General features: G+C 43.6%; 1 protein-coding gene across 1 annotated transcript in view; it reads right to left on the bottom strand.

The window, feature by feature from the left end:
- The window catches only part of kdm7ab (lysine (K)-specific demethylase 7Ab), a 34660-nt gene extending 8088 nt beyond the window's left edge, over positions 1 to 26572 (bottom strand). Inside the window, exons 1-13 of the mRNA XM_072663810.1 lie at positions 26475 to 26572; positions 12289 to 12374; positions 11730 to 11847; positions 11257 to 11417; positions 8476 to 8617; positions 7881 to 8067; positions 4118 to 4280; positions 2239 to 2326; positions 1958 to 2064; positions 1482 to 1573; positions 1205 to 1291; positions 461 to 715; positions 181 to 308 (exon numbers count right to left, since the gene is read on the bottom strand). Coding sequence (XP_072519911.1) covers positions 181 to 308; positions 461 to 715; positions 1205 to 1291; positions 1482 to 1573; positions 1958 to 2064; positions 2239 to 2326; positions 4118 to 4280; positions 7881 to 8067; positions 8476 to 8617; positions 11257 to 11417; positions 11730 to 11847; positions 12289 to 12374; positions 26475 to 26572 — 1712 coding nt within the window. The remainder of the gene's footprint in view (positions 1 to 180; positions 309 to 460; positions 716 to 1204; positions 1292 to 1481; positions 1574 to 1957; positions 2065 to 2238; positions 2327 to 4117; positions 4281 to 7880; positions 8068 to 8475; positions 8618 to 11256; positions 11418 to 11729; positions 11848 to 12288; positions 12375 to 26474) is intronic.
- Between the last annotated feature and the right edge of the window lie 387 nt (positions 26573 to 26959).

The raw sequence follows: 26959 nt of genomic DNA, 5'->3' as shown, positions 1-26959 counted from the left end.
ATCTGGTCCAAAGAGTCCTATTCTACAGATACTAGACATGCTGTGTGTGCACGCATTTGCACATTGGTGTCAGAAATGGATGCAAGTTAAAACAGCTGAATGAATTCATTGGAAGGGGTGTTCACAAATATTTGGACATATAGGGCATTTTCCACTTTCTAAAATGAAAGCCTCTCTTACTTGATGATGCGGCCATTGCACAGCACCAGATGCAAGTGGTTGACCAGGTTTCTCTCGGCTGCTGCCGTGGAGGCTGTGGAAACTTTATTAAACTTGGCATTTGCCTTCAAGCCGAAGGAGGAGTCATCCTAAACATAAGAGAGAGCATAATTAGAAACAGACCAGTATTGCACTGTATGCATCTTATACACAGTGTTCCCACAGCCCTAAATGTTCTCTCTAGATAAAACCGCGTCTGATAAAGGAACAAATGCAGTTACGGATACTGAGACACACAGACCTCCTCAAAAGGGTCCATCTCCAGTCTCTTCAGAACCTCTTGAGTGTGCTGCTCAAAAATGTCCAGGTGTGAAGGAGCCTTCGGTGTGTGGGGATGATGATGATGGTGGTGGTGGTGGTGGTGGTGGTGATGTCGGAGCCGTCTGGCGTTCCTGCGGGCCTGGAACCCTCTCTCATGCGATGACCTTGTGGATGGACATGTTAAGCTTCCCTGAGTTTTCACTGGCTTGCTTCCACCACTCCCACTCTGGTCCTCCTGTAGGGTGAAGGATAAAGTTCCTCAGCAGGTCAATTTACGAGAGCATGGTGTAAAAATGACAACAGTACTTTGTTAAGCTTTCACATGCTACCATCTCTAAATCACTCTACGCTTTTTGAGCATTGCTTTTGGCTGTGCGGCTGCCTCTTGCTAGCCCCATAACTGTCAATCATATGTGCTAGCTAGCCATCACCGCTGCATGGACATGTGCATTTCCTGGGCTAGTTGTGTTGAAAGGGTTTTAACGAAACAGAACCTTGGACTGGCAAGCAGACCTTGAAGACTGGATTAGGAATTTCTGGTCATAACACTAAGATTAGCATTTTCCTTCGCTCTTCTAACACTCTGAATCCAACTCATTAGCTATAAGCTGAATCAGGTGTGCTAAATGAGAGAGAATGGCTAAACTCTCGATTGCTGGGGCTCTCTGATTTCTACATTTCTACATCCCAAGTCCATTACTGAGACTGGACTCCCGAAAGGTACCTCTAAGTGACGGATTTCCTTGGTGAGCTCCTTAATGAGATGGTTGGGTCTGATATGGTCAGGGACCTCGCTGGCTGGCTCTGTGACCTGGGCCGGAAGAGGACACAGGAGATGACAATGATGGGTCTGTTCCTGCTGCGCTCAAATAACATCAGATATCAGGAGTGTCCTGCTGCCTCTCATTCCTGAGATTGTCTCATGGAGGTTCAGCCGTGAGCAGAGAGGTAAATAAAAGAAACAATGCAAAGTTTTCAGTTACACTAGACTAGCATCATACCTCTCTCCTTAGCCAGTTCTTCAGTGCACTAATTAAAGCTTTCACTCCCTTTATCAGGTAGTCTGGAGGCAGACAGTTATCTTCTCGCAGTTCTGTTAAAGAGAAACAAGATGGATCAGACTCCAGACTCCAGGTATAGGCTCCAGGCCTAGTCTGTAAATAACTAGACAATGGCAGTTTTCATTGTGTGGGATTAAGTACACCAAGTACTGTGGTTCAATATGGTCACCCCAGTATATATGCATATTCAGACAAGAGCAGCTCTGTGGTCAGAAACTGACCACTGATGAAGGGTTAGAGGATGACGAACACCCACAAAACAACATTACTTTACTTACATTCCCTTATTGTTATTAAGATATGAACAATTATGTATAGCTATGCATTTGTATATGTATTTGTTTTGGTTTACATAAAGCCCACATTTTTTATATGCCAAATTTTAGATCCTACAGGCATGATCAGATGTTACATACCTTTGAGGGTCTCCAGCAGATTCTTGGCCACATACCAGCAGATAGCCTCAAAATAAGGGAACTTAAAGAGGTCAGGAGTCTTTAGTCGCCGCTCCATCTCATAACACCTGGCAGAAAAGGAGGAAATGCTTATATGATTCACACTAGGAATAATAGCTCTACTACAGTTTAACTATTTTGGCTGCTCCATGTACCTACAGCTGCAATCAAAATTATTCAATTAAATCTGCAATAAATACAGTTTTCAGTGCTTAAATTCGAATTTTGCAGAGCTTTCTCACCTGAGCTGCATGCCGATGTTAAGGTTATGGAGGAAGTTCCCTCCGAATGCCATACAATCCTGAGAGGTCAGAACTGCATGGATCCATCCTGTGGAAAAAGACAGACCATATCAACATCTGACCTATAACTAAGGAACTCCAGAGAAGACAACTGGCCCTGTTTTTCTACTTCTTCTCCACCTACTGCAGCTGCAAGCCAGTTCCGGTGTCTACTGGCTCTCGTACACAGGGCTGGGCAGTCAGCCTTTTCCTCAGACAACATTGCGTGAGCAGTGGTTTGGAAAGATGTGGTCCTGGAGGAAGCTGTGTGAGAGGGAATTGGGGGAAATTGGGAGGATTTGGCAATAGCTAACAAAAAAAGGCTTCAAATCTGGGAACAGCTGACCGACAGATGCTCACATCCACGCTAATTCTCTCAGTGTCCACAAACAGCTGGGTTGCTGGCCAAACTGCAGCTGCCCCTGCTTTTCCAGCTGTAGGCCATTCATATCCTGAAAGGAGCTAAAATAGCCTTGAAACTGAGATGTGTCCCTTATGGAACCAACACTTAAAAACCCTTCACTGACTCCATAAAGCCAGGAATCTACTTTGTCCTTTATGAGCGACCATTAGAGCATAAACCTTAACCATGACACTAGCAAACATTTTACAGTAAATAATGGTGTGTCTTGATCTACTAATATAGATCACTGCTGATGATGAGTGGATCGTGTTGGAGATCAGACCACTGTATGTGTGTCAGTGTGTTTTCAGGGGAAAGTGTTTGCCTGGGTAGCTGGCATTCGCTCCCACAGCGTCAGAACGCAAAGAGGAGGGAACACATCAATCTGGGCCTTCCTGTGAAACCTCAAAACCAGCTGCTCAGCTTTTAAGTAGAAAAGCAGAAGCTTTCATGGTCCTTCAGTTTTCTTAGGTCAGGAGCTCAGGCCTCGGACACCCCCTTCTTCCATTCCATGAGCAGATTTCAGGTTAACGCGTGGTATTCAACTTTGTATTAGAGTCCAACCCCCATTGTCTTCCATTACAGCTTCACATATTTTACACTGGACCACACTGCCTTCTCACACACAACACTCACAACATTTCTTAACTGGTGCTTCATGTTTTAGTAGACCAATCTAGTGAAACCAGCTGCCTATTGGGCTCTCATGTACACAGTTCAAAAATGCTCAACTATTATAATAATTATGACCTGGTAATAAAAATCTAATAATGCAATGAAACAATAAATCATCACTGCACTGATCAAACAATAACTAATGTGTCAGTTAAACAGGTGGTCAACAACATCCCTAGTTCTTACCAGATCACCTCTGTTCATCGATCGGCTACAGGCCTCGTCCAGCGCTGGACTAGGATCATGTTTTTGTGACTGTTTATTGTCTTTTATGTCAGGACCATGGCTACAGCTATGCGTTAGCATAGTGCTAACTGCATGCTGCAGTTGTAACCCACTTGTATCAAACCTCTGAGTTCAGATCAATAGACCTGTTTAACTCCAAGACTGGTGGGGCTATTCTCTGGTAACAGAGGTTTGTAATCACACTTGCGATCCGCTGTCAGGCCATAGGCTGTTTAAGTGGATTCCAAAATTATTTGGCACCGACATCTAGAAAACGAGGTTTGAGACGAGTGTAATTTATGCACACAGATTACACATTAGCTAGCTACATCAGCCTTGTAGTTGTAATGCGAGGCTAAAGAACGAAACTGCCATTATTATTACGAGACACCTGGTCTTGATTTAGCAACACAGTACCCATTGAGTCTTGCAGTGGAAAAGAGGCAATTCTCTACAAAGCATCATTGCAGTTTGGCATAAAGATCAGTCTGCTGCTATAATGAGTGGCGTAGTCAGAAAAACCATAGCCGTTTATACCTGTGGGGATGAAAAGGGTGGTTCCCTGGCGAACGACACACTTGTAGCACTTGTCCACCTTCTCCCCGAAGAACACCTCGCTCTGGTTAGGAGACGAGCTCCACTCCTCATACAGTGCAAGGTTGGTTGGAGTTGGCTTGATCAAGTAAAAAATCTTCTCCCCCTATAAACCATGAAAAAACAACAACAAAATATGTTACTGATTCAAGGTATGGATACATATTACAATTATAGATACAGAAAAGTATATAACTGATCTGCCTCGTTTTGACCAGAACTACCCTTGCTGGACCATAAGATACCTTGCATTTATAGAAAAACACCCTTACCAGAACCTTACCGGGAAAGTCTAAGGCCGTGACTGATATGGATCCCTATTAATATTTTTGAGCACTATTGCGTAAGAATGTTTGAATTGTAAAGTGGAATTCAATCGGGATTTTAAGGGCACCACAATTTCCCACAATGCACGAGTGGTTTCTAGTGAAGAGCCTATCTGACTACATGAGCTGAATATGGACCACAATGCACTACGAGTCTCCAGCACAATGCTTGACTGGCTTTAATTTAGAGTTCAGTTTATGCGAGTATGCAGATTTGTACATGGTCAGTCACTCGCGTGTGTTTATGCAACCACTGCTGCCTATATGGTGCAATACTAATGAAGGACTAGGGAATATCCAAGTTTATTTAGGACACTCACACTACACATTTCCTCTAGAGCTTATTTGCATATTGCTGCTTTTCTTGCAATTCCTCTAATCCGAACACTAATACTCCGAAGCTGCGCCAAGGCTTATTCCATGTAATATGCATACAAGCAATATTCTCATAGTGCTGCTTTTCAACAGGGACACAATTTTCAACCCAAGGGCAATTAAACTCGACGCAGCAGGGCACAACAGCACCCCCTCCTTTCCTCCACACACCACCCACAGGGGTTGAAATTCTCTAGTCCCAAGACATGTTAATGCGTGCTCATGTGAGTAATCACCACTGCTCCGATGCAGCAGCTACGGTGTAAACAAACATAATGATACTTTACAAACCAGCTGTTAGGTGACAAAAACAAGGGTAAACCTTCCCTGTGTGGCTGAAGCAAAGTACCGAACAGCAATAATTAGCACTGAATCTCTGAGAAGATGCAGACGCCTCCACCCTGGTTTAAATAGTGCTAACCCAGCTGGGTGTAGCATTAGTGTGAAACCACAGAAAGGCTAAATTCAGGCTGACTTGTTTTGAAGCTGTTTAAATGTCAGGACTTAAAATATGAAGGTCATCAGAATTGATCAAGGTATCAAAGTAATTAAAGAAACATACAAATCTAATTTACACTAATGCTAAATGTAGGTGATCGTGCCAGGTGCCTGAATCCGGCTTCTTTAAATTTGCACTGGAGAAATGAGGCTAATGTTCACAATATGGGCAAAAGTATTGGGACACCAGCACATTTATTGTTTCTTTCAAAGTTAAGGGCATTAAAAACAGAATATAATAGCAATTACTGCCTCTACTGTCCAGGGAAGAAGGCTTTCTACTAGAATTTAATTGCGTTCAGCGACAAGAGCGTTAGGCAGGTTTGGATGTTGGGCAATTACCACTCCACCTCATCCCAAAAGTACTGGATGGAGCACCACCATCATGAATGCTGGGGCCTTATACCCCTCTAGCCCACACCTTGCATTAGGCATGGTGCCAGTAGGTTTATGTTTATCTGCTCCAGAAAGTCCTATTCTATTGGCAGTACTTCTGTACAGGGGCTGTGCGTGCTGTATGTGGGCGTGCATGCATTTACACATCTGTGTCAGCAGCGGGAGCAATGTCAAGCAGCTGAATACATTTATTAGAAGGTACAGTCAAACAGTGTAGTTAGAAAGCAAGTGAAGCTTATAACCATCAGCAGGCATTCCCTGTGCAAACGGCATGGCTAAGTCATCCCACACTTGCCTCAAAGCACATCATCAAGGTGTAAAGTAACGTCTCGTAGAGTTGCTTATGTGGCTTACTGCATAATACACGGTCCTTTATAAACATCACCCTAATTCAGGCTGGTTTTAGCAGTGTTGCCATTTTTTAAAAATAGCAGCAGGTCATTAATGGAAGAAACCACATAAGCATGTCTATTTGAGCTTACCGAACAAAGTAGGTATTAAGACAGCTTGCGTTTGAGATGAACAGTAGGCCTGCAGTTTGTACCATGCGAATTTGCTGGGTAGAGGATTACACTACTGCGCAAAACTAAAACACCTAACTCAAGCCAACCAAAATGTGTTAGCTGCTTCCACTTTTAGGGGGAAAAACATGCAAATTAGATTGTTTCACTGAAAGAAGCCTTTAAAGCAGATTGTTAGCACTTTATAATAACTGGCCCTGAGTAACAGTACATGCGTAGTAACTTAGTCATTGTCCAATATGTCGCTAATGAATTATTTAACAACAAATTGTTACTAATAATTGTGATTTTGCAATTTGTTTTCTGAAATCCAATTAACCATGTATATGTATTATTATAAATATTCTAATATATATTTATAAATCAATATAAATATAATAAATAATAAATTTTAATTTATAAAAGGGGGGCAAATTCAAGATAATTTCAAGTTTTTTTTACAAATTAAATACCTAAATCATTATTAACCAACTATGTAATAATTGAGTTTCTACAATATAATAGAAGAAAGTTACCGATTATTTATTATGACTATTATTCATGACTAAGAATACACCAAGCTCACTGTTTCTTGCTCCGTGTTCATTTAAATGGCTAATAATTTTCATGTATTAATGCATCTGTAACTACAGTCTTAAAATGGTTCTTTTGGGTTCTTTAGTAAAGGTGACATTGTGCGAAACTTACCTTTTGGGTCCATAAAGAACCAAGACAACCCAAAGAACTATTTGGATGCTAAAAAGATTTTTAATTTTTTTTGGCCTGGTTAACGGGTTCTTTGGGTTGGTGGAAAACCTTTTATAGAAGGTTCTCTACAGGTTCAACTATTGTTAGGGGTCAAATAACCCTTCTCTGTACTATACAGAGCAATCATCATCATCTTAGAGTGTACTGGTGTACTGTACTTGTTCTGGTATCAGTTATCAAATATGAACAATGTACAATAAACTATTAGGACCGTGATTAAAGGAGCTGTATATGATTCTGGAGAACGACCGTTGATATTTAAACAGCAAAACAAACACCTTCCCTCCAGAGAGAACAATGTCATTAACAGCAATTAACTAGCTTTAGCTAGGTTAGCATTTGCCAAGTTGTGGGTTAGCAAATGTTTGCTACAACTGCTGCTGCTAAGCAAACCAGTTGTGATCTATTATATTCTATTATAAACATTCACATAAGGGATGATGTTACCCACCTGGTGAGCAGAATTAGAGTAACATCCTCATCCCTTCTCACGCCCTTCAACGATCTTTTACTTTTTGGCGGTTTCTCGGCCATCTTTTCGCAACAACGCATATAGCTCAACACATAGCATGTGCCAGATACACAGTCACCCCTGCCCCTCCCTTTCCCTCGTCACAAACACCCCAGCTGCTGACTAGCTGGAGTAGTTTTCTTGTTTTCCCATTTACAGAGCCAGGGCTGAGTATGAACGACAGCTCTTTTTCCACGCCAACAGACCGGAGAGCTAGCAAACCGTGAGCAAACACCTGCTGAATTTAACAAGAAGTGTACTGAAGTGTACTGGACTGAAATTGGACTGTATTGCTGTTTATAAGGGCGCCTGTTTTTATCTACTAAACATACCCATAGCACGTGGTACCACACTGATGTGCCGCCAAAGTCGATGTGGAAGTCAGTGTAGCTGTCCTTGACACCCATCAAACAGTACTTCTGCACAAAGGGTTTGGGGAAGTACGAGTCATCAGGCCAGTAGTTCTCCACCCAAGACATCTTCTGTGCAATGTCTGGCACCACCACCAGCTCCGACATCCTGGAACAGCGGATAACAGTAGAGTCAGTCAAAGAAACGACTCACTTCTCCGTTAAGTCTCGGTTATGCAGGAATACAGAACGAGTATAGTGTACTTCTCAACATGGGAGTGGGCCTGTCAGTGGAGCTCACAACAATACTACAGCACTGCCTTTAGCACATCTGCTCTGATCTCAGCGGGAGCTTGGGACCCCCTGCTGTTAACTAGTACAAGAATTCCCATCTCTCTGAGCGTGTGCATGTGTCAGAGAGAATGTGTGCAGAAATCAGCTGCGTTTTTAGGACAATAAAGGAGAATAAAATTAAACATCAAACGGAGGCCCAGAGCAGCTCGTGTAGCGCAGCCTGGTGATCCTATTTTTAAATTGTATATAAAATACGAACGGAAAGACACACAGGCAAACTTACTTGGTGTCAGAAAACTCGAGGCTGATCACATTGAGCACTTTCGGCCGCTGAGGACTGTAGTAATACTTGACAAACTCTTTCAGTTTCATCTTGCTGTCAGCTTGGCGGGCCACATCGATGACGTCGATCACTTTATCTCCACCTGTAAGTCCAAACACAATCAATCACAATTTAGGCTTTAGTGGCCGACAAACCTGCTCAAATTAGCTGGACATCAAGCCCTGTATGAGGTGAAACAGGTGTGCCAGAGCAGGGGAAACCTCCAAACCACAGCACAGGGATCCCCAATAAAAACACTTACTGTGCGGATACACCAGACAGCTGGCAGCCAACAAATCAAGCCTGTCAGAGAGGTGCTGGGAGTAAGGTCACCACAGAGTGTGGGGCAGGGCAGCTGGTGGATGTGTGCAAACTCACAGCTCCACAAAGCAGCTGGCCAGGGCCAGATGTCAGTCAGAGTCATATTGCCTCACCTCGGGGCAGTTTTAATATCACTAGACTAAGATCAAGGGATGTGTGCATTTATTATTATTATTTTTTTTTTTTTATAAAACAATATCCAAGATTATGCCTTTTGTATTAAAGGACCTGTAATATTAAGACCGGCATCCTAGATTAGCTTTTCTACTTACTGTTTCTATATCTGCATTGCAATCAAGCCAAATGTGCACCAAGGGAGAACACATAGGCCATTAATCAAAAGCAACAACAGGAGGGAGGAGGCCAGTCTATCCTCACAGCACTCATCCTTCCATAGGTATACAGTATAACACGCATCTCACACCTGTATTACTTAGAAATGTTCAAAAATAAAACCTCTGGAAAGACAAACATCCCCTTTTATAATTGTTATAACATCTGATGGTGGTGAGACTGACTTTTGTAAAATTTCATCTCCATAAGCTGGGAGACAAAAACCAGCGTTTCACGGAGCAGGTGGAGATCGTGCTTCATCATTTCAAAGTAAATGGAGATGTGGAAAAAGCCTGGCGTTCGATCCAGTGAAGTGGATGGCCCCTTGTGAACAGCTCAGGCACGCTGCCCGCTGAGGTAAGTGCATTAGCTGGGCAGCTAGCCCGCGCTTACCATCCAGGAGAGCATTAAGGACACGAAGCTTGAGGCTTTTAACACAAGCCACAGACATAACGTCACCGTGTAAAACTTTACATTCATCACGCATTGATCCCAGTGCCCCCACAGCATCGCTCTCAGCGTAATCGACAAACGAAGGTTCACTCTGACGCTGCAATTACATTATTAGGCTGAAGTCTGATGCATGAGGGTGCCCTTGTGCTGGTAAATTAGCTCTGACTGTTGAGGCACTGACTCCAAAAGATCCTCTGAAGGTGTCCGGTGGTATCTGGTACCAACTGATCCTTTAAGTCCTGTAAGTTGAGAGGTGGGGCCTCCATGGACCGCATTAAAGAGCCTTGGGCACTCACAACCTGGTCACCGGTGCATTGGTTAAAACCAACTGCTATATGACAAAAGTTTTAGGACACCTGCTCATTTATTATTTCTTCTGAAATCAAGGGTATTAAAAAGAGTTTATCTCTGCTGTCCAGAGAAGGATTTCTACCGGACTGTGGAGCATTTGCTATGAGGATTTGATTGCATTTAGTGACAAGAGCAGTAGTGAGGTCAGGGTGTTGGATGATCACCACCACACCTTATCCCAAACTGTTTAACTCATCCCAAAAGTATTGGATGGAGCACCAACCATCATTCCAGAGAACACAGACAGTTCCACTGTTCCACAGCTCAATGCTGGGGGCTTTACATCCCTATAGCTCACACCTGGTATTATTCTATTGGCTGCAGTTCCCTACAGAGACTTGACAAGCTGTGTGCATCGGTGTCGGCAATGGGTGCAACTTTGTGCCGTTTCTGATTGGGTCTACAGCAGATTCATTCTAGGAGCACAGATGCAGTCTAGGACCTTACAGGAGACAATTTACAGAGCAATGTGCAAAACAAGTGTTTGTGTGTGTGTGTATATATATATATATCTATATATATATATATCTATATATATATATATATATATATATATATATATATATATATATATATATATACCCTCAATATTACAACGCTTTCCCTGTACTAAAGCAGGAGGCTAAGCCAAGGTGATTATATACAAAATATTTGGCCAGACTAGAAAACTGATCCACGCTTACGGAAGCAGGAGACCCTTTTGTCTCAATGACGGCAAAAGCACTAGTTTGCCAGACCTCCACCTCTGCTAGACTGCAGCACAGTCAAATGTATGTGTAAGCGGGTGTGCAGGTGTGTCTGTACGTAACCTAAACTTCACAGACAAAGCTCTGTCTGGAGTAGACAAACACGAGCTGTCTGTCTAAGACGATGGGCGTGTAACAGGACACCTTCAGTTGCTCCTAATGAGCTGGAGGGGTGAGGGCCCGCTGAGTGGCTGTAAGCCACACCGCTTTTATCCGCACACTTATTTTATTACAGCTTCATTAATTCTCACCAAGAGACTGAACTCATTCAACCCACAGTAGTAGCCCGACACGAGCTATAAGTCTATCAGGTTACTGCACTGTAATAGAAATCTTGGTTACATAGACGCAGCACTCATCAGATCGAGTGTTTAAACCCAGTCAAACCCTGGTGATCACATAGAAAGTGAATGACTGTGGATGACTGTACATAGTAAAGAACATGATGCATGCTAGGGAATGAAGGGAACACACTGACCTAGTTATGATGCTCACTCACACTCAAACACCCACCCCTCCCTCTCACACTCCTCCTCACCAACATATCGTTCCACATCCTTGACGGAGAAATCTGAAGGGGGGAGGCGGAGGCCCAGTCCGTCTAAATGGGCCACGGCGATGGGGTAGCGGAAGCTGTGTCTCTCCAGATAGCGCTGGGTCACCTGACTTCCCTGCATCCGCACCAGAATCTCGTCCGCACTGTGGAGTACGATGAGGACACACCATTAGCACCAGGGCGGAGCGTCCACAAGCAGACAAGAGTGACAGCAAGCACAGCGCACACAAAGTAAATAAATAAATAAATAGAAAGATGTTGTTCATATGCTTTCTGTCAGTCACACAATGGACATAAAGCTTCTGTCACAGTGGCTAATAGCCACTTATGGGGTTTCTCCTAGCATCATACTTCAGGATACAGAGCCTAGAATCTCTTTCATCACTGGTTTTCAGAAGTGTCTATTTGATGCGGGTGCCTAGCAGCTTTACAGCGATATACATGCCCACACATACCTGGCAAAGGTCCTGGTCTGCAGCTCCTGCACAAACACGGATGTGCCGGCCTGAACGGGCTTACTGCCATCGTCCAGCTCTGTGTAGTCATGTCTGTGCCAGTTCTTTCTCTTCTTCACTGCAAATTGAGGAAATGTAAAACATAAACTCATCAGAACACTGAATGATCCCAGTAGTAACCTTTAGAGTTGTGTTATTGCATGAAGAAAAGCTTATTAGTGTCATTTCAGGCATTAGGTTTTATTGGGTTACACAAAACTCATGCTGGGGCTCAATCAAGGGTGGAGAGGAAACACTCTCATATGTGTTACTGATGAAAACGGGGAGTGTACGACTCAGTGGGGTTTTCAATTGAGTGCACTTCAGTGGACCAGTTCAAAAGGGCCATAAAGTCCTAAACCCTTCCAGTCCAGCAGGGGTCATTTTCAATCCCCATTTGATGATTACGTTGTTTAATTAGCCTAATAATGCCTGTTCTCCAGGGGTCTGGGAAACCACTGGTGCTTAAATCAAACAAGGGCAAATCAATAAAGCATTCTAGGGGAGAGGAAAGACTTACTTTGGGAAGGACCATGAGGAACTTCACAGTTGGGACAGTGATAGACATCAATGTCCACTGCATGGTGCTCTTCAACCTGGACACAGCTGAAATATAAAAAATAGATATGATCCTCAGCTGAGCTTCTCGTTTTTTTCAAAAACTACTGGAGACAGAGTTCATTCGTGAGGTTCTTTCAGTAAGCAAGACAAAACAGAGCTCAGCTTGAACTGATAAGGTGATAAGGTGCCAGAAGCCAACTGTAGCTTTTGTTTTGGCAGCTGATTTTAGCTCACCATTCCACCTTAAATAGCACTGCAGTTACAGCGTGTGGATTTCAACAGCAGAGCTCAACCACTGCCTTATTAAAGGTGGAATGGAGAGTTTGGGGAACTTTAGCTCAGAGTTAGCTCAGAGCCTCGCTGTAAACGTGACACGGCAACAGGGAACGGATCTCAGAGCAGCAGGTAAAGCACGTGGTAGTTATTCTGTTAGAAGAGGAGGATCTAAACTCTTCACTCTTCTACAAAATGTTGGTCTATTTTCTGCCGTTTTGTTCATGCTACCAAAACCACCCAGTTTGGTTGGCGCTGTGCACCAACAAAGAAATTTTATCCCATTAGATCCATCTGAGAAGATCTAACGTTTCTCCCATCCTGTCCATATTATACCTGATTAGAAACCAAACCATAGTGGAAAAGCTCTGTTCTACCAGTGAGAGAACCACTCTCCTTTCTTTGGTTCTAAACCAGCTCTGAACGGTGCATTCAGAACCGAGGAGGAGGAGGCTAATGCTAATGAGTTGTAAAAGGAAAGGTAGATCAGTCAGACCGGACTGTAAGATATTAAACACTATAGAGTTTCAAACAGTCGTTTAAAAAGTTGCTCAAAACAAAGTCAATCAGTTGAATTTAGTAGAATTCAGTCTGATTATAGAAACCGTTACTAAAAGAGTGATTTTACTGCCGTTTACCATAGTAGATTTGCACATCTTATCCAAGTTGTGTGACTAATCGGCCGATGGTCAGCATTAGGAAACTCGGCTCAGTAAAGAAAACCTTGATTGGGACATTCCTAATAAATAGGCTTACATCTCTAATGTGCTGTGCTTTATATATTGCAAATTCTACTAGTAGGACAATCAAAATTTGCCCTATGAAATCATAATGTCTGCAGATCACCATGAAATATGAAAACCCCACCTTGTGTTTGTTAAAACCTGCATCAGCAACAAATGCTTGTATTCATATGGAGAGTTAGGAGAGCTGTACAGGCCTGCCAACAAATGTCCTGTAAGGAACCGATTCCCCAGAGTCTTCTTATCACTGCTTTCCCATCTCTCACCAGAGCACCGCAATTACCATCAGCACCAGATTGTTACACAACACCAACATTTCTTTCTCACACTTACACACACACACACACACACACACACACACAGTTTTAGACTGCAAACGCAATTCAAAACTGGATTTTCTCAAGAATTGCTTTATTCAACCTATTCAACCTCCGAAAAGTGCACTATATGTGCCTAATAGTGTTCTAATCTAACAATCTTGCCCAAGTTAATAGATATTTACGCTAAGCTAACACAGTAGCATCACGCTAACAAGCAACAATGCAACTCAACTGCAACACAATTTGATCCACTGCACTGTTGCATCACTTATGAGGCACAAGTTTAGCGACCATCGTTCTTTAGGCTTTTTAGGCTTCCCACAGTGAATGAAAGTGTGCTATTGATTAAAAAAATAAATAAATAAATAAACAAACATTTGTTTGTTCTATCTGTTCTTTTTGTCGTTGTTTATATATTTACAGTAGGACTCAGAAACCATATCTTGAACTTAAAATAATGTCTTCAAAATCATGCCGATTGTAATATGGAGCCTCGGCTGCACTATGTACCTCTGGTGAAGTGGGCAGGACAACCCTCACAAGAACTGCATAACACTGTAACCCAAGTCATATCTGAGACCACAGGGGTGGGCAAAGTCAGTCCTGGAGGGTCAGACGCCTGCACAGGTTTGTGCTGTTTCTGCTCAAGCACACATGATTCCACTCACCTGTTAATTGCCAGGTTCAGTAGGTCAGCAACCTGTGCCGGACTCCAGGCCCCGCTACCGACCCCTGCTCTACCACCCAAGTCCACATGCTTCCTTTATGCACCTTCAGAGACTGTTCTGTATCTCTCAGCTTGTCCAGAAAAGCTGTGTAGAGCATTTTTAAAGTGTGTACTCTCCTCCCTGACTGTAGGGGGAGCACAGGAGCAAGAAATGTACCCAGCTGTGATTTTAAGCTTTAGGCCAATGATATCACAGACGCTAGGACTCCGACCGCAGCCCCTATCTGCAGACTTCATGCATCAGAGCACAATCCTGATGTGGAGAAAGATGTAAAGTTCAGCCTCCAATGGCCTGCAAGTGACTTCGGCTGATTACCGATATGGCCAGACAGGTCTGTTTGAGCCAGGGCTCCAGATGTGGGGTTATATTTGGGTGTTGCTCCAGGGTAAGGAAGTGGGGGAGTCTGAGTGTGTATGTGTGTGTGTGTGTGTTTGATTGGTAGGTGGGGAGGGGGGGTTGCAGCCTGTGGCGCGACAAGGTTTGTGAAACAGTGGTTTTGGAGTGGCGGCGGTGGGTGTCCACATCAAAGCTTTGGTTTGGCCCTCCCACCAGGCAGAGCACAGAGCGAGGTGGGAGTGTGTTTGTGAGGGGGTTAAATAGAGGGGGATGGTGGGGAAGAGTGTATCTAATGCCTCATGGGGGTGAAAAATGTGCTGACTCGTAAAATGCCAGAACGGCCTCAATGTACAAAAGCTCCCATGGAACGAGAAAAGGCTTACAGTACAGCTCCTTCCCCTCTTCTGACATTTGTCCACATCAGTGGTCCTGCAACTAAACTTAGTACTGCATATTTTGGCATAGTTTCTTGGCTCAAACACAGATGATCAAGCTAACACGCTAAACACAGTGATACTCTGGCCATAAAGTCTAATTAAGACAACTGTCCTCATGCCCCAACTTGATTACCAGGGACTTAATAAAGTCAGAGAAACTTTAAATGAAAGTACTGTGTCAAAATAATTGAGTTCGACAAAGTGTGTCAACATTGTAATAAACAGAAGAATAAAAAAGTGAAGATTTTAAGTAAAATATGTCTTTCTATAAGAACAGACTTCACCACAATACAAATGCGAATGTAAAAACAACATTAAAAGGACGTAACAAATCACAAAAATGGATCATTCAAATATAATACAGTGGTGTTTTTGGTGTACAATTACATATAAATGTTAAGAGAGGTCCTAAAACAAATACAGTGACTCGGGAACGAGGCTGACCCAGGCATATCCTAATGGATCGGGCACTGGCTATTTTAACCCCAATCCAGTTCTGAGTCTTTGTTTAAACCACAGTGTTTAAAGTACTATCTGGTGTACTCAAGGCGCCTGTAATGGACATCATTCCCAGCCGTTCGGCAGCAGTGCGGATGTTCTCAGAAGGTAAATTAAGAAGTTAAGAGTCAGTCAGAGCAGTGTGGAGCTATTATACAGTGGAACATGAAAACAGACCTATAATATCTGAACCTTTATAAAACTCTCACTGAAACTGTCTGTTTTACCAGCGGGAGAACCGGAGAAACGCTTTGTTAATAAAACCAGCACTAAAGAGCCCATTCAGAACCGAGTGGAGGCTAATGCTAATGCTAACACACACACAAACACCTACGCTATAGAAACCCACATCACACACACAGCACATTCACCCACTATAAACCAGTTATTACACACCATGAGTCGTTAAACGACTTTTTAATGGTTTAATGGTTTTAATGGCAATTTAATGGTATTGTTATTTAGAGGTACTTAGAGCAGAGCTAACTAGCTTTCTAACACAACACAAAAAGACTACAGAGAACCTGTGTCTATTAATTTAAAACGATCATGGATCAACAACAATCTGTTACACCATCAACACCGGGTGAGTGGTCACCACCTCAGCGTTACTTGTGTTGTACAATAATGGGTGTGAAGCAGCGAGACTTGCACATGCTGGCCCACAGATAGAAATCTGGCTCTGAGATCGGAAGTGACTGAAAACACACCCACATCCACATTCCCTCTTGGTCAACTTGCTTCATCAAAGAAAAACTCAGAGCAAAAACCGGCACACTGCAAATTCTGAAAGCCGGCCAATTCTTCATCCCCTCCTCCCTCTCTGGGTGAGCTAAAACTGACAATCAGTGCCTTCATTGTGGCGAGACAAGGGGGGGGGGGTGGTGTGTGTGGCGGCACAGGAAGTGAGTCACAGAGACGGTTACGTCTCGCCGCCGGAGCTCCTGACCTACTGTGGGCTGTGCTGTTCTGAACTTCGATGGTTGAGTAAGCTTTGCAGAACACAAGGATCCACGCTGCTAAAAACAGCCTGCAGGCAGGAGAATGTGGGCCAGTGGAGCAGGCAGTGACAGGCATCTATTAGCTCACTGAGCCACAGAGCCCAGCTCATGTGAGGATACTGGGTACAAACGCTGACCAATATCACACATTTTGATGAGACCAACCAGGCAGCGTCTGATCTGTTAACTAGGGGGTGCATGTTAACCTGGAGGTCACAATTCTGTTGTTAATATAGGCCCAATGTTGCATCTTAGCCCATCACTTAGTGCCCAATTTAAGCGTGTGGTCAGTTTTTAACCCAAGTGAAATGGATAGCATAGTGGAGAACACCACCACCATGCACACAGAAGATTGTGGGCTCAACTCTTCAACGTCCACACAGGACCACCACTGGTCTACTGCAATGCTAATAAAAATTCTTGCGCAAGAAACCAATTCCTACCTTTACCTGGACAAAAGTATTGGGACACCTGCTAATTCATTGGTTCTTCTGAAATGAAGGGTATTTTGTTGGAGTAACTGTCTCTACTGTGCAGGGAAGAAAGGGTTTCTACTAGATTTTGGAGGATTATTGCTGTGAGTATTGGATTGCATTCAGCGACAAGAACGTTAATGCAGTCAGGACGTTGGATGATCAGCACCCTACCTCATCCCCAACTCCACAACTCATCCCAAAAGTACTGGATGGAGCTCCAACCATCATTCCAGAGAATTCAGTTAAGATTAATTTGCTCATTTATTGCATTTTATTAGATTTTAATAAACATACACATTAAAATAATGCTGTAGTTCCACACCATTTGAGATATCATATACCAGTAAAAAGCAGGAGCCTACTCTTTATCTTAATGCTTGAATTTTCAGATCCACCATAAATGGTGCAGAAGATATGACTTTCTGTACTGTTTTAAGGTGGAATATAAATTTAGTGCTGTGAGAAGTGCACAGCAAACTTTTTCACTGTTTATTAAAACTGTCAAAACTGTAACAGTAATAAAAATACCACAAGAATCTTGATCTGATTGTTACTTCCTGGTGACTCCCCACCCTGCTCTACAGATGACGCACAGCTGCTCGTGCCACATATACTGTGTAGACCGCCACAAACGGCCAGAACTCCCTTGCAAAAGGTTAAATTACCTGGATGCATTCATTAGAATGGGTGTCCACAAACATGTAAAGGTAAAGGTGCACGTATTTGTCACTGTACAGTGTGCACTGTACAGCGAAATGTGTCCTCCGCATTTAACCCATCTGGTAGTGAACACACACTCACACACACACACATGTGTTAGGGGCAGTGAGTACACACACACATGTGTATGTAAATAACTCATAAAATGAATCCACAATTACACTAGACTGGGGAGAAATTATATTTATCATCAGATTTAGAGTCAATGTTTGGCTCACAGCTGAAACTTCTAGCAGTCATTGCAGTTCCTTGCATTTCCAATTAGAGGAAGGGTCATATAGCTCTCTGTTCTCCACCTCATGGATTCATTTCTCCTCGTCTCGCTATTATGCACGTGTGTGTTAACAAAAGGCATCAGGCTCAACCACAGTGTTTAATGAAGCCAAACATCGGCATGATGCAACACGCCAACAACAGAATTGCGAAGGCGTTCGTCAAAAATGAAGCTGCATTGCTCACAGCTGGTGTAGACTGCACTATTGATTTGGGGTTATTTGGGTTACAAATGCAGTCAAATGAATGTGATTTTTAACACATCAGCCCGACAGCACCTAAAAAACCTCACAAAACAAAAAGTTATTTGAGTCGATATTCTGGTTTTCAACTCAGACGTTCCATCTCACCGCATCCTCGCTTTCAAGGCAGAGCAGGGATCAATTTTAACACCCCCCCCGCCCCCCTTCGTCCACCGAGGAGATCCGAGGAAGTGAGGAGGAAGGCTGTTTGGGAAGTCGGCCGTATTGCGGCTTGCTGCGAGTTGCTGGGCCAAGGAGAATGATGCAACAGGCTCTGAAAGTGTGTCAGCGAGGCACAACGAAAAGCGCGGAGGCTCATCAGAAGGCAGAGGAGATGTTGAGACCTGAGAGAGTGCAGAGCTCTGCTGTGTCAAAACTGCCTCTAGACACGTGCCGACTGTATTAAAAGCAGTTCATTCAGACGCCCCAATTAGACGGAAATATGCTTTCGCCACACGACCGTCTCAAGGTCTAGAGGTAGTACGATCGTGTGGAAAATATTTCGACTGGAAACAACAGAACAGACCTTGAGATCAGATATTGCTGATCCTTCATTCAGTGTTCAAATAATCCTGTTTTGTTGCTGTACTGTAACATAAGCCCGCTGTCTGCATCCACTTGTTATTGCACTGGTATTGCACGTTGTTTTGGTGAAGCAGGAGATCTTTGCAGATGTGGGAATCAGGCAGATGATGCTTTATTGTCTGAAATCCCACTAAACATCCGACAATGCAATATCCTGTTTTGCTGGACGAACGCAAGCCAATCAAACAGAACCGGTTAATGTAATTGGCCTGAAAAAAATAAAAAATAATAAAAAAAACAGCACAAACAAGTCTCTCGCTGACCTCTGTGTATGGGCTCCATCGCTTTAAACCCCTCAAATCTCTCTGGAGTGTGTTTGTGTCTGGAAGCGAGACCATTACAGCCTTCCAAAAGACAATGGGGTTTGGCCTCTACGAGCAAGCACAGCTAAAGAGAGCATAACAAAGCAGCTCTTCAATGAGCGAGGGGAAATCCTTTCCTACTGCCTGAAATTTCTCCTGACAACAGCAGCAGCTCCCTGCTGGCCGCCTGTTTTCTAACCTGCTCTTTCGCTCGAGTGGAGCCAGTCGTTAGTCAGATGAGCAGCGGGGAGCTCATTTTGGTGGATCCAAAGGTGGAACAAGCCCAGTCAAAACCCTGAAAGGACATGTCAGTTTTTCTTAACGGCACTCCCCTGGACGAGGGCCTAAGGGCCTACAATCAACAGCCGGTAGATTTCTGATGGCTGACCCAGATAACGCACAAAGTTGGCTTCTGTGTAACCTCTGGGGTCAAGCACAGGAACCTCGCGAATACACGCGAATGCCCCGCGGCTGTTCATTCAGCCCAGCGTTCTGCTGAGGCTTCTTGTCCTCAGGTCTGCTTTTGAGGAGCTATAATGAAAGCAGTAAAGCACTTCAGCCAATGGGTCTCCTACAGATCTATCCAATAGTTCACCTAGAGCGAGAGAAGAAGAAATGTGTCTCCATGGTGATGGCAGACGGGGAGGCAGAATTCTCAAAATGTCAGCTATAGCGTGCTAGCTCGCTCTCCCTCTCGCTTTCAGCGCGTCCATAAAGCGTGGGGCACCCATGCCCGTATAGGCAGTTGTGCAGTTAAAGTACCTCAGCAGGTGAAAAGCACACTCCGTTTGACATGGCCGGTGTTTAACCTTCCGCAAGCTGCGATTTGTGGCTTGCAGTGAGCGTTCTGCAGCCGAGGGTTTGCGCTCATTTCTGCCAGAGCAGAGATTTTCTTTACTGCTGTCACTGTACCCGCACACAGTCGTAGACCAGGGGTCCCAGTGACCAAGGTCAGCCCCTTTACTTGAATTCTTTACTTGAGTCGAACACACAGGTCCCTTGTTAGGCAGAGGAGGTGTAAGGTTTCTGTTGTCTCTCGAGGGGCTGTGAAACTGGAGTAAGACGTCTAAGCAGAACCTAACAATGACCTCACGAGTGCATCCATCACCAGCTTGTCCAGAAAAAGGTTAATGAGCCTTTGAAAGTGTTGAGTTCTGATATAAAGCATTTGTTGTTTCTTTGGTTAAATAAGACACTTATTGGTGTCTTATTGGTTAAATAAGACACTGTTATGATTTATACAATGAATATGAGGCAAATTAATTGATGGAGATGTCCCAACGTGACCCAATCCGAGTACCTGTCCTGCATACCTGCCGCCACTGATAAAAAAATAAAGGCAAAATCACTTAACTTTAGTATGTCGTTAACCTGACGCTCTAAAATGACCACTGTAAAAGACGCTGAGCGTTAACGCAGAGAGAATGCATTTATTGAGTATTTAACTTGTTTGTTGATTGGCTGGTTTACTATCATCTTTTCACTCCTATGTGACACTCGAATTAAAGTATTACAACTATATAATACTGTAAAAAGTATTATACAGTATTAAAACTACATTCTAAAAGCAGAGCTTATCGTTTTATTTCTTTAACTGTCTGTAAAAGCTGGTTTCATTCTAAGGGAAAATAACAGGGTGGTAAATATGCCTGGAAAACAACATCAGAGCATTTGTCAGCCCAACCAAAGTCACAAATGTAAAACACTCAAACTTACATGAATACACATTAAGTATATTACTTTTTTGAAATATTAAGTGCACAATTCCTTGCCACTGTCGCCGTAGGCTTGCTCACTGATGGTCTTGGATCTTCCATGTCTTATATTATTTCTTTTTTTCTGTCTTTTCCTAATTACTAATTATGTTAAGCTGCTTTGTGACAACAACAGTTGTAAAAAGCGCTATACAAATAAATTTGACTTTGACGATCACAAAAATATCGCTAATGGCTGATCCTCAAAATTTAAATATTAATATCAAGCAAAAAGTGGTACTATGCCGTCTCTAGTTTGGCCAAAAAACATTCTTCCACTTGAAGACCTTCACAGATGAAGGTCAGAGGATATTGCAAATAAGCAGATCATGCAAGTCCAATGTCAAGTCTGTCCAATAGGAGAAGAGGTAAGAGGCACTCTTATCGCTAATCCTCACTTCTGGCTTGAGTTATCCAGTTTACCGACAAAGCTAGCTTAGTGAAATACCTCCCTAATCTCATTTCACAGGCTATTCATGCAGAAACCCAGATAATACCAACAGGGTTCACAAACTTCTTCTAACAACAGTCTGCCTGCACCTTCCGGCTGAGTTCAGCCTTGTTGATAGAAGTTGGGGAGGAAATCGTCCACAAAAAAAGCAGCTCACTCGACAGACAGCGGAGTGGCAGGAAGTGTGGCATAATAAAAAGGGCAGGAAAGGTAAACCAAGGCTTCCTCCTCATCCTCTGCTCCCGATGGTCAAGATCCTGCCAGCATGAAACTATTTGAGTTCTTTAAGGTAATGAGGATAGGAAGTGCTGCAGAGGAAACGGGCCTCTAAGGCTTCAAACCCGCAGCACGGCCAAGACCATCAGTCAGCCTGCAGCTGGGGACTTCCTCCAGCAGTTGTCGTGCAGTGCATGCTGAGGCTGTGTGGGCAGGTGAAATGTCACATCAACACGCTTTCATAAGTTAGAAAAAGAAGAAGAAGAAAAAAGGTATTGCTATCTGCAGTTTAAAACCACAACAAGCAAGCTGGGCTCTTTGTTATTGAGGGACCTGCTTCACTGTTCTCAGTGGAAATGTCCTACAAAGACAAGAATAGTTTTAAGAACTAGTTTTAATATCCTAGGTAGGGATACAACGATTCAGGAATTGTGTGCTGATGTGGATATACTGTATTCTACAATGCAACATGATCATTACATGCTAATGTTAGTTAGATGTTCACTACTGTAGCTGATGTTAGTTTGTCAGATAACTGTAGTTTCCCACCGTACACGTTTTGGCACGTCGTTCACCGAGGAGAAGAAAGTGTGTGCAGTGCACAACACTGGTACAGTGTCCAGTTTACAGTATCTATTTTACACCAGCCAGTCATAACATCAAAACCACTGATGTGAAGTGAATGACAGCCCTCAAGGGGTGGGATATATTAGGCACCAAGTGAAGCTGTTATGTTGGAACCAGGAAAACGTGCACATGTGAGAGGATGTGAGACACTTTGACATGGGTCAAACTGGGTCAGAGCATCTCCAAAACACCAGGCAGGTCTTGCGGGATGTTCAGGGTATGCAGTGGTCAGTATCTACCAAAAAGGCTCCAATGAAGGACAATCTGTGAACCAACAACAGGGTCATGGGCGCCCAAGGCTCATTAATGCAATCCATGAAGGTCCCACATCACATTTTACAAGACTTAAAGGACCTACAGCAACATTTTGGCATCAGATACCACAGGACACCTTCTGAAGTTGTGTGGAGTCAATGCCACAAGGGAGGCCTACACAATATTTGGAAGGTGGTGTACAGTTTATTAAGAATAATATACTATTGCAGATTGCAGTATGAAATGTCCGACTCCACAAATATTCAAGTCGACTTTATTATCAGCTCGACAAATCCCATTCAGGAGCTTTTAACTTTTAGAATTTAAATCAGCAATCAGCATTTAAAGCTGATTTTACAGTATCATGCTTTTGGTAACCATGTATGAAATCGGCTTCATGAATAAAGCAATTACGCATCACAACTGATATTCTAGTGCAACGATGCATCACTTCACCTGTGTAGTCCTTCAAGACTAAAGCCTTTCCCAGCCTGAGAGGTCGGTCATATTTAACTGAGAACCAATCAGACTAAACATTTGGGCGGAAAGACAGACCATCTATCTCCCGTCTCCATTTTCATCACTGAGAGACAGTGATGAATGGGGCTTTGAACTTGCCTGTGGCTAACAGAGGCCTCCATCAATCTTCCATTGCTTCTGCTCCTACACACAGTCAAAATATATACACTCAATCTGATTATGCATACAATTCCCCATATAATTTCCCAACATCCCAGTATGCAGGGACTGGGAATTATCAAAGCATAATCAATGCTTTAAAAAAATAAAAATAAATAAATAAATAAAAAAAAGGTGTTGTCGGTACTGGCCTAGGCTTAAACTCCATTGTGAGGGGGGAAAAAAAACGTGGCTGGTGTGGAAACACAAAGGCAGCTGAAGGCTGTGCAGTTACTGTAATGCTGATATTAGGCTGAGCCTCTCATCACTGTCAGCAATGAATAGCACAGAGGCTCATAATCCTCCAAGCTCCTCACCCCCAGAGGCGGCTACCTCCCGAGTGAGCCCGTGAACGCGGCTAGATAACAGGCCGGTCCCTGGCCCCGGGCCCCCAAAGCCCCCCGGCTAGACAGATTAATCCCATTGGTGGCAGGCGACAGTTCCGCACTGAACAGAAAAAGGGGGGTGTTAAGACAACAGCAGGGAAAGAGACAGCAAGACAGCAGCCAAAGTGTCCACTGAGTAAAGAGTGCTAGGCCAACGCTTGTCGAAAATCACAACTCTAGGCCCAATTGATAGACAAGTTTTACACACACTCACAGACTACAGATGCTAGAATAGTTCTGATGACTCTTTTCCGATACCAGTACTGAAATCTGGAGTGTTGCCAACCCGGATCCGACCTCCCCTGCCCTCAGAACTGAATGACTTGAACACTCAGGCAGTTCTTATCTAGCGAGCCTGTTATCGATTTCAATGAGAGCAGTGCACTGATTGCACAGCTAACACTAACAACGTGTACAGAGGACGTGTCAGGGGCCTTATGGGCTCTTGGCTAGTTAGAACACAGTTAGGAACACAGGACCTTCTTCCAGACAGGTCTGACCAATAAGCGATGAGAATGTTCCTGCATGGCTGAGGTGACCTTAAGCAAGGCACCTAATGCCAAGCAACTCTCCAAGTGTGTGTTCCTACTGTGCGATCAGTGTGGCAGTGCGAATGGCTAACACACACCGAATCTAACCTTTTCAGTTCTGATTTGAGCCATTTTCATATGTGGTACAGGAATCAGACATATCAGATATGCAGCACTGTGATTCAGTCTGAACAGCCAGATTCGAATTCATGCAACTTTTACGACAATCCAACCCAACAGTCTCGATCCCACCCGCATCCAGATACTCCTATTCAGTGAGGTGGCTGCAACGAACCCACAGTCATTCAACTATTTGCCCTCTCTCGCCAGAAAATTGCAAGTACGCAAACGCCAATGCCTGACCAACACTCTGACAACACATGGGCTTGATACTGTGGTGGTTAAAACCAGGGGGTTCGCCTAGTGGTACAAGACAACTTGGGGGTCGCTGTAGCGCCCCTTGGGACAGCGTTCATAATGCAACTTGCGTTTGCGCTGCATTGTGAAATACGGCAGGACAAATCAGCTCAGCTCATATCATCTGTGCTCGCATCCTTGCATGAAGCATGTCTCAGGCCTTTAAGAAAGTGACAGTTGACAGTTGTGGCAGTTGACAGTTTCCCCATAATCAAGTGGATCATGCATCCTTTTAGGAGCATGAACCGGTCAGACGAACAGTCACGTTAAAATGATGTAAACAAAAGCGTTAGCAGCCTAAAAATTGGATTTGGTGAGAAAACTTCACCTGCCATAGATGCCAGGGTTGTGGGCTCGATACCTGGGCTCGGCAAGCCGCCACTGTTGGGCCCTTGAGCAACAGCGCTGGCCCACTAGTGTGCGTATTCGGTGAATTTGGTGGTCTTTTAGTCCCAACCATTGCAAATCGAGTTTGACTAGAGGGGGTCACATCCTGCTTATTCAAAAGAACCGGTTTAAAGGAACCGATTCGTTTAACACCGTATTAGCATCGCTGTAACGCACGGAGTCTGGCCCTTTTAGAGGCGGGTCCTGATGCGACCACTAGGCGGCTCCCACCACGTGCCCATATTTGCCAAAAGAGGCATTTAAATGTCCGACCCCCGCTGCCAAAGCAAAGCCCAAAACACACTCACAGCGAGCAGAAAAGCGTCGATATTCGCATTATAAGATCGGAGATCCTCGAAACTGCGCACAACCCATAGCAAGTATCGCTTAAACACAGAGGACACCCGCTCCCCACTCGCGCGCGTATAAACACTGAAAACCCAGACGTGTGAACTACACGGCTGGTCTTTGTTTAGTGCACCCCCCCCCCCTTTACTTCTCCTCCAAAATAGCTCAGATCTTCCGCTTTAGACCGCAAACTGAAGGATGCATATGATGTCTAGCACATCCTAGCAAATAATGCACAGCACACCAGAGAGCTGGAGCCCTTTATGTGCAGCTGAGCCACGAAGCCCCACAGCTGTGGTTTTGCAGATCAGCACCAACTTGGTCTCACTTCAGCTCCACCAACCCCAACAGCCAGCAAAACAAAGCCAAGTTAGCTAGCAACTTAACTTAATCACATAATCAGTGCTTCTCTCACTTTATATCTCCATCAAACCTCGTGTTATTAAAGACAGCAGTGGCTGTGTACGAGTAGCTTTGGCTAGCTAGCTACTTTAAACCATTATATATGAAAAGTCAGCTTACGTTGGCTAACTAGCTATTAAAAGATAAACTTCTGTAATCGATCACCTTTATAAGTTTAGTTTGCTGTTGACAAACTTGTCAATAACTTATAGGAAGTCTTAATTAATGTTTTAAGCGTTTAAAGCAGCACAATTGCACTATTTGCTTGTTTACATGTGTACAAAGATAAGCGGTGGCCGATCCGGGTCCGGAAAGTAGAAATCCGCGCCGGGATTTTGTGCCAGGCGTACGCCAGCGCTGCCCAGGCAGTTGGAACAAAATCCCGGCGCGGATTTCTACTTTCCGGACCCGGATCGGCCACTTCCAACAAAAAAACACATCCAACTCGTTTTGTCTGCTTAGAAAAAATTAAACAGCCTGTCAGTCGAACTAGTAGATAAAAGTACTACTATGAAATAAAAGCAGCAGCAGAAAAAGCTAACTTATACGAGCAGAACAGCCGGAAAGACCTATTTTGTCCGACGCTACTACGGATAACAACAAAGCTCCACATGAACCCCGTCTCTCTCAGCTGTAGCCTCCGCTTCACAACACAGCTGAGTCGGACTGACACCGCACACCGCCAGCATACACAAGCAAAGGACGTGATAAAGTGGCATTTTTAAACGCTGTATCGCGCGTAAATGCTTTACTTTCTTACCTGCCGTGAAACCAGTCGTTGCAAATGTCGCATTCTATCATAAACCGGCTCACATCGTACGGCTGCCGGCAAACGCAGTACAGCGGGGCCGTCGCCATCTTCGGTCTGTTCACCAAAGCAGCAGCGATGTCCGAGTCGTGAAGGAATCGTCGTGAAGGAGTCGATTCGTTTGAATCGTTTCAACCAATCAAACAATCGAAACGATTCACGAGGCTAGACTTTGGATTTTTTTATTTTCAGAATTTAAACGTAAAGTTTTATGTTTGAAATAAAGCTATAACTTTTTTTTTTTTAATTTTTATTTTATAATTATTAAAAATATTTTTTATTGCCTTGAGATGAGCTTCAACACTGTGATTCACTCCTATTTTGTTCTTCATAATTTATCAAATATCAAAAGATTTTTTTTCAGATGTTTATTTATGTATTTTACTGTGTTTTTTTTAATGGGGGGACATTTTTTTCACCACAAATATTTTGTGTAA

Source organism: Salminus brasiliensis, chromosome 19, assembly GCF_030463535.1.
Source record: "Salminus brasiliensis chromosome 19, fSalBra1.hap2, whole genome shotgun sequence".
In the NCBI taxonomy this organism is placed as follows: Eukaryota; Metazoa; Chordata; class Actinopteri; order Characiformes; family Bryconidae; genus Salminus; species Salminus brasiliensis.
Note: the sequence above shows the minus strand (reverse complement) of the source record. Positions and strands in the feature narration are given on the sequence as shown.